The following is a 13,143-nucleotide window of genomic DNA, read 5'->3' as shown; positions in this document are numbered from 1 at the left end:
ATTCCCTTATCAGGATTTGTTGCGCGGTTGTCGTGGGCGGGAATATAGCAGTCCAGCTCAGCCAGGTACCCATCCTGGTCGAGAGTTTAGAGGAGTGCCTCTGAATCTTGGACGGAGGACTTACCCACCTGGCGCCCAAGGCACCCTGCCTCCTATGAGGAACCACCTCATTTAGCTCCTCACTGACGTAGTCCACGCCCTCAACCAGGACGTCTCCGTCAGCATCGACTGGCTGCCCAACCTCATTATACTCCCCGAAGTTAGGGGGTCCAACCTCTTCCTCTCCTTCCGCAGTGGGAGGACTGCCCGGACGCGCCTCGTCCAGCTCCTCAACCTCTTGGACTTCAGCGTCCCCCTCACGGTCCTCCTCCATCGGAACCGCCAAATCTTGTTCGGCGTAGGGCAGAGTGGCGAGCCGAGCCACTTGAGCATCATAAGCGTCGACCAGACGCGTGGTTTTCTTCGTAAGAGCGATCACCCTAAGGCTGGGTACAAGGTCAGAAGAATTTCCTTCACTAGAAGGAGGACTAACACGAAGACGAGGGTGAACCTCGTGGGGAAGTTGAAGCAAATCCTGGTCGATCTGATGCTCGAGCTCCCAAGACTCACCTGGGTTCATCTACAAAAAGACAACACACAAGATGAGTGTTGGACGGAGTATCAAACGAAAAACAAGCAAATATGCCGACCAGGAGTACTCAACAGATTAAAGAACCACCATGTTCGAAGAAAAGTCAAAACTCAAGAAGTCAGAAAGCTTTCTTGAGTTAGGGCAAAAAAGTTCATTAAACTTAGAATAAGCCACATGGAAGACAGACGCAATGCAGTTCAAAAATAAGCTCTACGGCTGAAAGCCAACATAAGGACTTGGAAAAGAAGAGTCGCAGAAGTTTCTAACCCTAGGGTTTCCTAAGCATTCTTTCTACAACATAGCTTCATTTGAAGCGTAAACATGCAAAGGAAAGTTTAAAGGAAATCAAAAACTTACTCAAAGATTCAAATGTCCGAGTTCAAGCAAGCCAGCAATCGTCTGTAGGCACTTCGACAACTTTGAAGCCAGAAAACTCTCTCTTTTCGCTCTGGAGTTTACTTAACAATGAAGGGTGATAAAATGAGTAACTGCATACAAAAGAACCTTAGACGCCTCGACTTCCTGCCTCAAAAGTGAATATGGGAAATCAAAAGTAATCGACTGCAACCGTCAACCATGGAGTGAGAAACTTGGATTTTCAAAATATTAATTGTCAGAGCATTCATTAGCCGAAAACTAAAGGGACGCCCAGTCAGCTTCACATCGAGTCTCAAACGGTCATGCTCGACATGTGTCCCCATCCAATGGTAGAGCCAGCTCGGAACACGCAACCTCGGAGGTCCCGTACAGACTTGGGGGCAAATGTTATCCCAAAATTGACACTCTGACGTGGCATCACGAGAATGGTGACACGTGGACTCCACTTGGAGCATCTATTCGGAACGATATGCCAAGCAGGATGCCTCGCTGGCACATCCAGAATGGAGTACTCAACGAGCCGTGCCGAATGATCCACTTAGGGAGTTCAGCTTAACACATCATGAATCACCAGCTCAATCCCTACAACTCAGGGATCAACTTACGTGGATGTGGCACACACACGATCCCACTATCGGTGCATTTAGCCTCAATCCCACGATCCTTGCATTCAGTATTGATCACACGATCTTTCTGTTTATGTGCATTGTAACGAGAGAGGAAACTCTTCCTCCTAGAGTTTCCAGCCCTATAAATAGTGAGGAATGTTCATTGGGCAAAGGGACCGAGAAATTATAAGCCGAAACGCAGTAAGCTAAGGCTATCTAAGAATTATATATTCAGAGATACTATTGTAAGAGCTATAAGAAAAGGAAACTTCTTCCTTGTTCTTAAGTCAATACAAATAACGAGGATTAGGCTATTACCAAACTGCTCGGGGCTGAACCTCTATAAATTTTTTGTGTCTTGTTATTGCTTTATTATATATTCTCATTACGACATATCGTTGATCGCTTATCAAAAAGACTCATTGTCGTTGGCTAATAGCGAAGTCAACACTGTTGATATTAAATAATTAAATATCATGTCAAAATAGTATCATTCAACTACTCGGATAGATTAATTTGTCCACATGTTTTCTACTGACAAGTCTAGGAAGTTAGTAATTGCATCTTAAAGTTAGTTTTTTTGTACATGTTTTCTTTTGTTAGCCCGAGTACTATACATAGAAGCCTATAACTAACCACTATTAATTTTTGTACTGAACTTAAAAATGTAATATGAGAGAGTTGGAGGAGTGTTAAAGAGTGTACTCTCTGTATTTGATCAATGCCTCTCATGTGAGTTGAATTGTAATGGCGCAAGGCTAATCTCTATTGTCTCAGATTGTAAAATCACTTTGGAGATTCAATATAGAAACCAGCCATTGTTGAAGGCTGCTTTATCATATCAATCTCTCTCTCTCTCTCTCTCTCTATTTTATTTTAGTTTCATTGTTTAGTTTGATTCTCATTCACTTGAGTGTATTGATTGAATTCTTCAAGGCTGAGTTCATTGACTCATTCTTCTGTGTAGTTCTCATTCAACCACTAAAATGACCCCTTTCACTATAACTTTTTATGCACCACTCACTTCCATGTAGATCATATTCGTCCATTAGATTTTTCATTATAACTTTTTACGCAGTAGTCACAATCGTTGTCTTATCACTTACTCTAGGTGCATGACATGATTACTTTCCTATACACACACCATATATACCCAAAAACAAAGGAAAAATGCTCTTTGATGATACAATCATACTGAAAGCAAAAAAAGAAAAATGATAGTAATTATCCTTTTGATTCAATCATATACAGTTATAGTAGTGCAATATCAGAATTACCATACAAGATACAACATGGTGAATCTAGTTGAGCTTATTTTCTGTTTTCTACATCTTCTGATATTACGTAGACTTTTATTTCATCTTTAATATATATGAACTGAGATGGTTGACTTGCTTAAGTTTCTTCATTGTTTATTATCTCTTATGATTAGTTCTTCTAATGGAATTACTAAATGTGTGTTCAAATAACTACTTTGTTTGGCTTGTTGGGAATCTGGAAGTGGCCTTGCTACCAAAGCAAAAGAGCTCCAAAGGATCGTGGATTTATTCTTGTTCCATGGCTGCCTTCATTTTCAATAGGTATGAATCTTTTTATCATTGGGTATTTAGAATATGTTGCGTATTGAAGGTTTTTCGGTTGCTGGGGGTGTTATGTTTATTTGTTATTCTCAATGACTATAGTTGTTGCTTTGAGATATGTTTTGTATTGTATAAGTTGTCTGCAAACTAATTATGTTTTGTATTATGTTTTGGGTGCTATATATTTAGTTCACTGTAGTTATGGTTTGAGAAAATAATTTACTAAGTTTCATGTTATAACTCTTAAGCTATATTATGGGGTCATGAATATAAATTGTCTGCCTACCCTCCTTTGGCTAATGGTATTGGTTCATGGTATGTAAGCTATTTTTTTAATGGAAATAAGACTATGCCATCAATATATTTTTGTTGCTGCAGCTCTACTCAGTGTGAAGTTACAAAAGAAGACTGAAAAAAGAGCAAAAATCTTGTCCAATTTCAACTGTTGGACTTCACTATGGTACATACTAATATTGATTTTCTCCATTTGCAACAAAATTCAAATATTAAACAAATAAAATGTTGACTGCATAATTTCACATTATATTTCTGATATTTTTTTTTTATGAGCAAAAAAGTACATCAACTTTTTACTGTAATATTAACATACTGTCTTTTCTGGATGCAGGATATGGATAAAAATTTTATTGTAATCCAACATAATGGTAATTGGGATGAAAATTAAAATTACATCAACTTTCAAGTTCGCGGAATGGTCATTCCCAATAATTGCAACTACAACACCTTGGTTGGAATGATATGTAATGAGTTGAAGATAGATCTTCGATCAACAACCCTAAAAATAGAGTACCAAGGAAAAGACAATTACCCTCCATTCCACATAGAAGATGACTCCAGTTATACTTCTACAAGGAGTTGAAGAAAAAAGATTCAGATTTCATAAAGTACCCGTTGTGCCTTACAATGGAGAATAACCATATTGAGTCGATTGTTTTTCCAACAAGAAGTACATCAATAAAGATTAACCATATTGAGCCGACTTTTTTTTCAACCAGAAGTACATCAACTCATAACGAATTGGGTATAGAATTGGGACAAGCTGAAGAAGGAACATCAAATTCAGATGAAGAAGCAACTGTTGACATGGATGCAGATGAGAGTGAAAATTATATCTCCTATGCAAGGCTGGTTGCCAAGCAAATAATAGAAATGGGAAATGAAGCAAACAGCGATGCAGAAGAGATTGAAATAGATGAAGATTCAGTAATCAACAACAAATACCATCAAGAAATAGCTTCGTCTCAGATTTACAAAGATAAAAAGACCTTGAAGACTGCGTTGAACCACTATCCAATTAGAAAACATTTTCAGTACCGCGTGAAAAAATCTTTCAAAAGACAGTTCCTAGCGGAGTGCTTTGACAAAAATTGCAGCTGGAAGTTAAGGGCATCAAGGAATGGAAACACAAGGCAATTTATAATTAGGACTTTTGAGGACAATCATAGCTGCGATATGAAGATAAGATTAAAAGATCAATGTCAAGCAACATCAACCATCATTGCAGACATGATCAAGTACAAATTCACAAACATCAAGACAAAAACCACGGTTGCTGATGTTATAAATGAGTTGAAAATTCATGGATTGAGAGTCAAATACAACAAAGCTTGGAGATCGATACAGAAGGGAAAAGAAAAAGTGAGAGGAAATGTAGTTAAGTCTTACTCTAAGATAGCCAAGTATCTTTACTTGTTGCATCATACAAGTCCAGGCTCTTTTGTGGAGCTCAAAACAGAGGAAGATGGCAAATTCTTATTCCTTTTTGTAGCATTGAATGCTTCAAGAAAAGGATGGTTGCATTGTATTCCTGTGGTGATAGTTGATGGGACATTCTTAAAGTCTACATATCGAGGTATATTCCTGGTTGCAGCGACTCAAGATGCGGAAGGTCATATTTTCCAGCTAGCTTTCAGTGTGGTTTATTCAGAGAACGATAATTCTTGGGAGTGGTTCTTTGAAAAGTTTAGGGAGTGTTATGGTTCAAGAGAAGACATGGTCATTATCTCTGACCGTCACGAAAGCATAAAAAAGGCAACCATCAAAGTGTACCCAGAAGTACCTCATGGAGCTTGCACCTTTCACCTGCTAAAGAACATTAAAAGAAAATTCAAAAGTTGTAATTCCCTAATTTGTCAAGTTCACTGGATTTAGACTGGCATGATAATCAGCGATAGGTATGCTTACACCTTGGATAAGTGTTATGTCCTTTCGAGGGCATTGGCAAACTTTACCAGTATCAGATTTATGGAGTATACATTGGAAGGGACCGAAGTTGATCTTGGTATAGATATTATAATACTTACCGTTGTATCTTTCTAAGTCAATATCACTGGTTGATCTTAGATCAAAAGATCTTAGATCAAAAGATCTTAATCCTTACATGCTTAGGTTCAATCTCAGGAGTGCTATTCATGTTCTTTGATTTGTTAGTTAAGCCTACTTTTTGTCAAGGTGATACGTACATTTTGGGAACATGGTAGTATAATTGAGTGGGAGCGCTAAACATAGATATGGAATCTATAGCTTCTATCAGGACATAGAAGTGAAACAATGATTTCCTTTTAGCTTGGCTTAATAGAGGTAAATGGAAGAGCTCTTTTTCAGTGATTATATTTTAGTTCAATGAAATTTCATTTACAGGAAGCTAAGTGTTTTAAGGATAAAATACTTTGAGGGGTGAAACGGTAAATTTATCCCTACTTAGTGTAAATGATCTATAAAGGATCTTTGATTATTGAGATTAGAACGATGGTTAAATATTTATAGCGTATCTATATCGTGTAACATATAGAGCGTTCTATATGACTGAGAGTGCAATTCCAAGTTCTATGAGTGGATGCAATAATGAATTAATAAGTTAGGGAATTTACTTGGTAGATTCTAGTTCTACTTATTGGAAGCTCGGTTGTATAGGCCCATGGTCCCCATACTCGTTGAGACCATACTGCTTGTAAGACTAAGATAATTGATTTTAATTAATCAATTATAATTCTAAAATAAGACTATGTCTAGTTTATGAATTTTCACTAAGCAATGGCTTAACTGTTAAGAAAAGAGATTCGAGGTTTTATTTATTAATTGAAAGACATTATTAAGTCTAATTAATAATTATATTAAATGACAATTTAATTTGATAATTAATTTTAATTATTAAATAATTAGTTTTGGCATTTAAATGGTTAGAATTGGAAAAATGGCATTTTTGAGAAAATAAAGGAAAAATTGTCAAAAGTGGAAAATTTCAAAAGTGGGGCCCATTAGTATGGCTGGCCACTTGATTGGTAATTTACACATAATTTTTCTATTATTTTAATGTCTAATAAATCCTAACCTAAACCTAGGTGGTTGCCTATAAATAGATAGTGATAGCTCACACTTAAAGATGAAAATTTTTCACCTTTAGTAAAATTTTCATGAGCCTTCTATTCTATTAATTTCAAACAAGCCACTTCTCTTTCCTTCTTCATAATTTCATACCTTGGTGATACTCTGCGACAGAAAGGATACAAAGGTTAGAGATCTGAGTGGAAAGAGCCATTAATATTCTGTTGCACCCACTGTAAGGTTTCCTAAACTTTATATGCGTTTATTTACATTGTTTTAGATATTCATGTTTAGGATGTTAATTAACATACATGGTAGTAAATTTAGATCCTGGTAAAACATATTCCAACACTATTATTGTGTCTCCTATATTTTTTGAAAAAATCCACAAACACCGAGTGAAAGTAACCGTTGCATTATTACATGACAGTCATGGGACTTCAACCCCGAAATATTGTCGTCATTCTCACTTACCTTCTTCTTCAAGTTAGAACAAAAGCCATCTGGGAACTTTGAACCTTTTATAAATTGACAAAACCGTTTTCTTTCTTCAGTATCCAACACGTAAGGAGTGTGTGGCTTCATTAATCTTTTGTTCTCATCTTCATAAATCCACAACCACTCTTTAATTCCCATCTTCTTCACATCATGTCTAGCATTAACAGTATCTTTAGACTTTTCATTATCTAAGATGGTGACGAGGAGGCTGTCACACACATTCTTCTCAATATGCATGACGTCTAGATTATGTTTTAACTTGAGTGTACTCCAGTACTCAAGTTCGTAAAAAATGCTTTTTTTCTCCAGTTACTTTCACTCGCATTTCTTTTTCGTTTCAATCCTCCAAAACTTTCATGTTTTCCTGGGATTTGAGGTGGTAGAGCATTTACTTGTTCTAAAATCTACTTGCACGTAAACTTTCTCTGGGCACGTCTTTCCTCAACTTTACCATCAAAGTCTAAGTCCCGCCTCATCTCATGATTATGGGGCAAAAATCGTCTATGACCAACATAAGATGTCTTTTGAATAACACGGATGGAAGATGTATCTTCATTGCACGTAGGACAAGCTTTATACCCCTGACCACTCCATCCAGACAAACTACTATTAGCAGAAAAATCGTTCACTGTCCACAGAAGGACAGCTCTCATGTTGAACATAGTATCTGTTTTACCATCTCTTGTTTGAACCCCATTACTCCACAACTCTTTCAACTCGTCTACCAATGGCCTAAGAAGTACATCGCTGTCCTTACCTTGTGATCTTGACCCAGGAATAAGACTAGTCAATTTGAAATTATTATCTTTCATACAAAGCCATTGGGGGGAGATTGTAGTTCACTAGCACAACAGGCCATATGCTGTACAATTGACTCAAATTTCCAAAAGGATTAATTCCATTGGAAGCCAATCCTAAACGTACATTTCTAGGCTCTCTCGCAAAATTAGGACAACTAACGTCAAACTCTTTCCATGCAGACCCATCCATAGGGTGATGCATAACCCCAACTTCTTTCGATCGACCAGTATTATGCCATATCATCTCTTTTGTTGTATGCCTTGAACTGTACATTCTTTTTAAATGAGGAGTCAATGGAAAATAACGCATCACCTTACGCGGGACCTTTTATCCTTGAGAATTGGGATTAGCCCATCTGCTAGTTCCACACGGACATAAATTTTTTAAAGCATGCTCTTTGTAAACCAAATAGCAATCATGATAACACAAATGGATGGACTGATATCCTAAACCCAATTTGCTGAGCTTTTTTTTAGCTTCATAGTGGGTTTCAGGATTCGTATTCCCTTTTGGAAATGCAAATTTCAACAAACTCAGTAGTTGATCAAAAATGTTGTTCGATATTCCACCAACAATTTTCAAATGCATCAACTTAGCTAAGAAGTATTGGAAATTATTTTACCAGGATCTTAGATCTACTCACAAGTATGTTGATTAACACCCTAAATATGAACTTTCTAAAACGATGAAATAAACACGTATAAATTTTAGGAAACCTTACATTGGGTGCAGCGGAATTAAATGACTCCTTTCGTTCTGATCTCTAATCCTTGTATCCTTTTTGTAGCAGAGTATTATCAAGATCTGAACCTGGATCTTTTTCTCTGAATCTTTGATGCTGAAACTCCTTTGCTGATGATCTTTCTTCACGATCTTCCTCACTATGATTGAGTATTGCTTGCTGTGTGTGGGCACTACTCTAATCACTAAGGGGTTTCGAAATTATCAAGGAAGAAGATAGAGAGAGGGTGGCGGCCAAGGTAGAGAGAGAAAGGCTCAGGTTTTCTGAATCAGAAGTGTAATTTTCCTGAAGCCTTCACTACCTATTTATAGCATTCCACTAGGGTTAGGTTTGAATTATTTGGCATTAAAATAATGAAAATATCAGTTTAAATTGCCTACAAAAGTGGCCGGCCATGGCTTATTGGGTTTGGGCCTTACTTTTTGCAATTTTGCAGTTTTAACACTTTTGTATCTGATTTTCTCAAAAATGCCAATTTTCTAATTCAACCATTTAAATGCCAATTCTAATTATTTAATAACTATAAATAATTATTAAATAATATTTTCATTTATCATATTTATTAATTGAACCATACAATGTATCATAATTAACAAATATGCCCCTAATAACTCTTTCTTTACAATTTCGCCCTTACTTAGTGAAAATTTCACAAAAAGACATAGTCTAATTTGAGAATTATAATTGATTAATCAAAACCAATTAAATGAGTCTTACAAACAATATTATCTCAACAAGTGCGGGGACCATGGGTCTATATAACCGAGCTTCCAATAAGTAGATCAAGAATTTAGCACTAAAATTCACTAACTTATTAATTCTTCGTTGAATCCACGCATAGAACTTAGAATTGCACTCTCAGTATATAGAATGCTCTATATGTTCCACCATATAGACGCATCAATAGTTATCCATTGTTATAATCCTAATTTGATCAATGATCCTCTATATGAATGATCTACACTGTAAAGGGATTAGATTACCGTAACACCCTACAATGTATTTTATCCTTAAAACACTTGACCCCGTATAAGTGATATTTCAGCTTATGTGAAATGAGTACTCCACCATTTATGTTCGTTTGGTCAAGCTCGAAGGAGATCATCCTTTGCTTACTATTCGCCAGATAGAATCTATAGATTCCATGTTTATGCTAGCGCTCCCACTCAATTGTACTACCGTGTTCCCAAAATGTACGTATCACCCTGACCTAAAAGTAGGCATAACTAACAAATCAAAGAACACGAATTGCCTTTCAAGATCGAGCTTAATCATAACAGGATTAAGAACATTTGATCTGGGATCAACTTGGCGATATTGACTTGAATAGATTTTACGGTAAGTTTAATTAAATCTAAGTCAAAGTTCAATATCGGTACCTTCTGATGCATACTCCATGCATCCAACCTGAATTTTACTTTAACCAATGTTCTGGAAAGAACATAGCATTTCTCCAAATGCAAGTAAAATCTTGTTGTAGATTATCATATCAGTAAAACCCTGTGTCTGATAAATCTAGGAAACTTTATTCACATAGTCATGTTTACTTTCCAATGTGATGACAACACAATAAACAGGATCAAGTATGTGAAAAGGGGTTAAGATGAATTTATAAATCAAATAGTCAAGCAATTGATAAAGTGAACCAAAACATACACAAATGAATGAAAAATACTTCTGTTTCTTTATTGATGTTGAATAAAATAGATTACATTGAAATGGAGTTTTATTTAGCGCATAAAACCGAACAAACTCCCACTTGCACTAATATAAAACTAATCAGTACATATCAATTAATCCTAAATTCTGACGGTGCTTTTCAAAGGCTGTCACGGCCAAGACTTTGGTAAATGGATCAGCTAGGTTGTCCTCTGTGTCAACTTTCTCAATTAGTATGTAAAGACCGCTTAGTTTAATTTGGAAATTAGAAGTTAATCATGTTTAATTATGAAAATTATTTATAGCTATTTAAATAATTATTTATTCTGTTATTATTGAATTCTGAGATGCATTTTATGTCATTTAGTAGTTTTCATAATTTTGCATTTCCGGTGCCCGGTAACATGGAACTCGGTGTTTGGCTCAGTAAAATCACAACTTAGTATGTTAGTAGATTGGGACAGTTTAGTAGACATTGGGAATATCGGGATTGGCTGGAAATTTAAATTTTCCCAAAATACCCCTTCAATGTTATTTTTGTTATTTTAGCATGGAGGGGCAAATTGGTCATTTTTCCCCATTGTTAGTTTGTCTTTTAGTGGATTTTAAATGGTGGAATTATGTGGTTTATTAAGGTATATGTTGGCTGAAATGAATAAGTGGAAGTCTTTATTTTTTTTCATTTTTACAAAGTTAGAAAAAATTAGAAAGTTAGAAAATTAAAGGCTCTCTTTTCTTCTCTCTATTTCGGTTTGGAGCAGCTGGGTTTGGGGGGGGGGGATTCTCTTGGATTTCAAGCTGGTTTTAGCATAGATTTTGACCTCAAGTTGTTGGTAAGATCCTTGTAGCTCTCCCTTTTAGTTTCTTGAAGAATTTTGATGAAATGATGATGTTTGCATGCATAGCTTAAGTTGTTATTGTTGCTGTGATTTTATAGTTGTTTGCAGAGGTTTAAGCATGATAATTGAGGTTATTTAAGCTGCTTGTGATGCTTGATAATTAGGTTGCTTAAAGTTATGGTTTTTCTATTCAAAAGCTTAAGGTTTTCAAAGAGAAAATTGGAATTTTGGTGGCTGTAGTGGTTGCATGAGTTAGGATTTGGTTTCTGCTGTTTTAGTGAGCATGTTTAGGTAATTTTGGGCTGAATTGGATGCATGATATGTTGCTTAGTCAAGTTTTGAGTTTTAGAACTCAATCTTTGACCTTTAATGGTGAATTGAGTTTCTGTGGTTGAAGCTCGAGTTTGTTGCTTTAGAAATGCTCTATGGGATGTTTAGAACAGGTCTGGAAGGTTTTGTGTGATTTGGATTTGAATTGAAAGAGTTATGAATTTTTGAGTTCTGCCTGCGAGGAACCGGAATTCCGGTTGTGCATCCGGAATTCCGGATGAGGGTTCAGGAATTCCCAGAACCGGAATTCCGGTTGCAGAACCGGCCTACCGGTTGGGGAACTTTCAGGAACCCTATATTTCCTCGTTTTTATGTTATTTGGCGTATTGCCATGCTTTTTATTGATAGGGAAACTTTTAGTTCCTAGTTTAAGTCCCCGTGAAGTGATTTAGCGTATCACTTATAGTGTTGTGATTTTTATGGTTTAGGAGCCTGTAATCCGCCAGGCAGATAGTTCCAGTCAGGTTGACCGGCACACCTGAATTCAGAATTGAGGTAAGATTAGTATAACAGTATGCATATATAGATTACATGTTTAGCGTGCATGTTAGGAAGCCTGTTAGATTACATTAGATATGTATGTTGGCTTCGAACCATCCGACTGTGTCACATCGGTATAGGCTAGAGTATGACTAGCAGCTGGAGTATGACCAGTATGACTGACTATAGGCTGAAACTGTATCACATCGGCACAGGCTAGTGTATGACTAGCAGCTAGAGTATGACCAGTGTGCCGAGTATAGGCTGATACTTAGGTTGGTGGTTCCGTACTATTTGACGTATCACATCGGTACAGGCTAGAGTATGACTAGCAGCTGGAGTATGACCAGTTCGACCGAGTATAGGCTGATACTGTAACACATCGGTACAGGCTAAAGTATGACCAGCAGCTGGAGTATGACCAGTTCGACCGAGTATAGGCTGTTACTTGTCAATAGTACCGTCCCTATGAACGTTCAGGACTCAGTATCGTGTTCGACACGGCAGTTAGGGTTATGGTCAGGGGTATGGGCGTCTGATCATGACCGGGAGTTATGTATGTTTATTATTATGCTTTTCTTACTGAGTCTGTCTACTCACAGTGCTATGTTTATGTGTAGGTAAGGGCAAGACTAAGCTGTGGAACCGTGAGGACGAGCCTATGAAGATTGTACATGTCGGGGCGGTTAGGCCTCCAGCGTACGATCCTCGCGACAGCTAGGCTATTTTTGTAATTAGTCGCTAGGCGACAAGTATTTTGTACAGACAGCAAACTTTTGTAAATGATTTTGTAATCGGGATCCCGAGTATTTTGTATAAATATTTATAAGTTTAATTAAAAAGCAAAAATTTTTAATTAATCAGGTTTTCCATAAACCTCGTTGATTAGCAACGAGCTGCACAGTATGTTTAAAAATCACGTAATACGCCTATGCTAGTTAGGGTGTTACATAGTACATCCCCTCTTGCCACGTATTCTCTGATAATGTGATACTTCCTTTCAATGTGTTTGCTTCTCTTGTGGCTTCGAGGTTCTTTACTGTTTGCTATTGCTCCATTGTTATCACAAAGTAGGACCAGAGGCTTTTCCATTCCAGGAACAACACCTATAAAGAACTTTCTTAGCCAGACAAGTTCTTTAGCAGCTTCGGCTGCTGCTATGTATTCAGCTTCCAAAGTTGAGTCCGATATCGCGGTTTGTTTAGTACTTCTCCAAACCACTGCTCCACCCCAAGAGTAAACACCATCCCAG

At 36.9% G+C, this 13,143-nt stretch overlaps 1 protein-coding gene across 1 annotated transcript; it reads left to right on the top strand.

The window, feature by feature from the left end:
* Positions 1-4,121: 4,121 nt before the first annotated feature.
* On the top strand, positions 4,122-5,244 carry LOC133035685 (uncharacterized). The gene is made up of 2 exons (XM_061111781.1): positions 4,122-5,070; positions 5,186-5,244. The coding sequence occupies exons 1-2, from the start codon at positions 4,122-4,124 to the stop codon at positions 5,242-5,244; spliced, it is 1,008 nt and encodes a 335-aa protein (XP_060967764.1).
* The last annotated feature ends 7,899 nt before the right edge of the window (positions 5,245-13,143 follow it).

Source organism: Cannabis sativa, chromosome 1 (genome assembly GCF_029168945.1).
Source record: "Cannabis sativa cultivar Pink pepper isolate KNU-18-1 chromosome 1, ASM2916894v1, whole genome shotgun sequence".
Classification (NCBI taxonomy): domain Eukaryota; kingdom Viridiplantae; phylum Streptophyta; class Magnoliopsida; order Rosales; family Cannabaceae; genus Cannabis; species Cannabis sativa.
Note: the sequence above shows the minus strand (reverse complement) of the source record. Positions and strands in the feature narration are given on the sequence as shown.

Coding starts and splice junctions, on each gene's coding strand:
- LOC133035685 (XM_061111781.1), top strand. CDS start 4,122: ATGGAGAATAACCATATTGAGTCGATTGTTTTTCCAACAAGAAGTACA. Junction 5,071..5,185: donor CTTAAAGTCTACATATCGAG/GTATATTCCTGG, acceptor TGAAAAGTTTAG/GGAGTGTTATGGTTCAAGAG.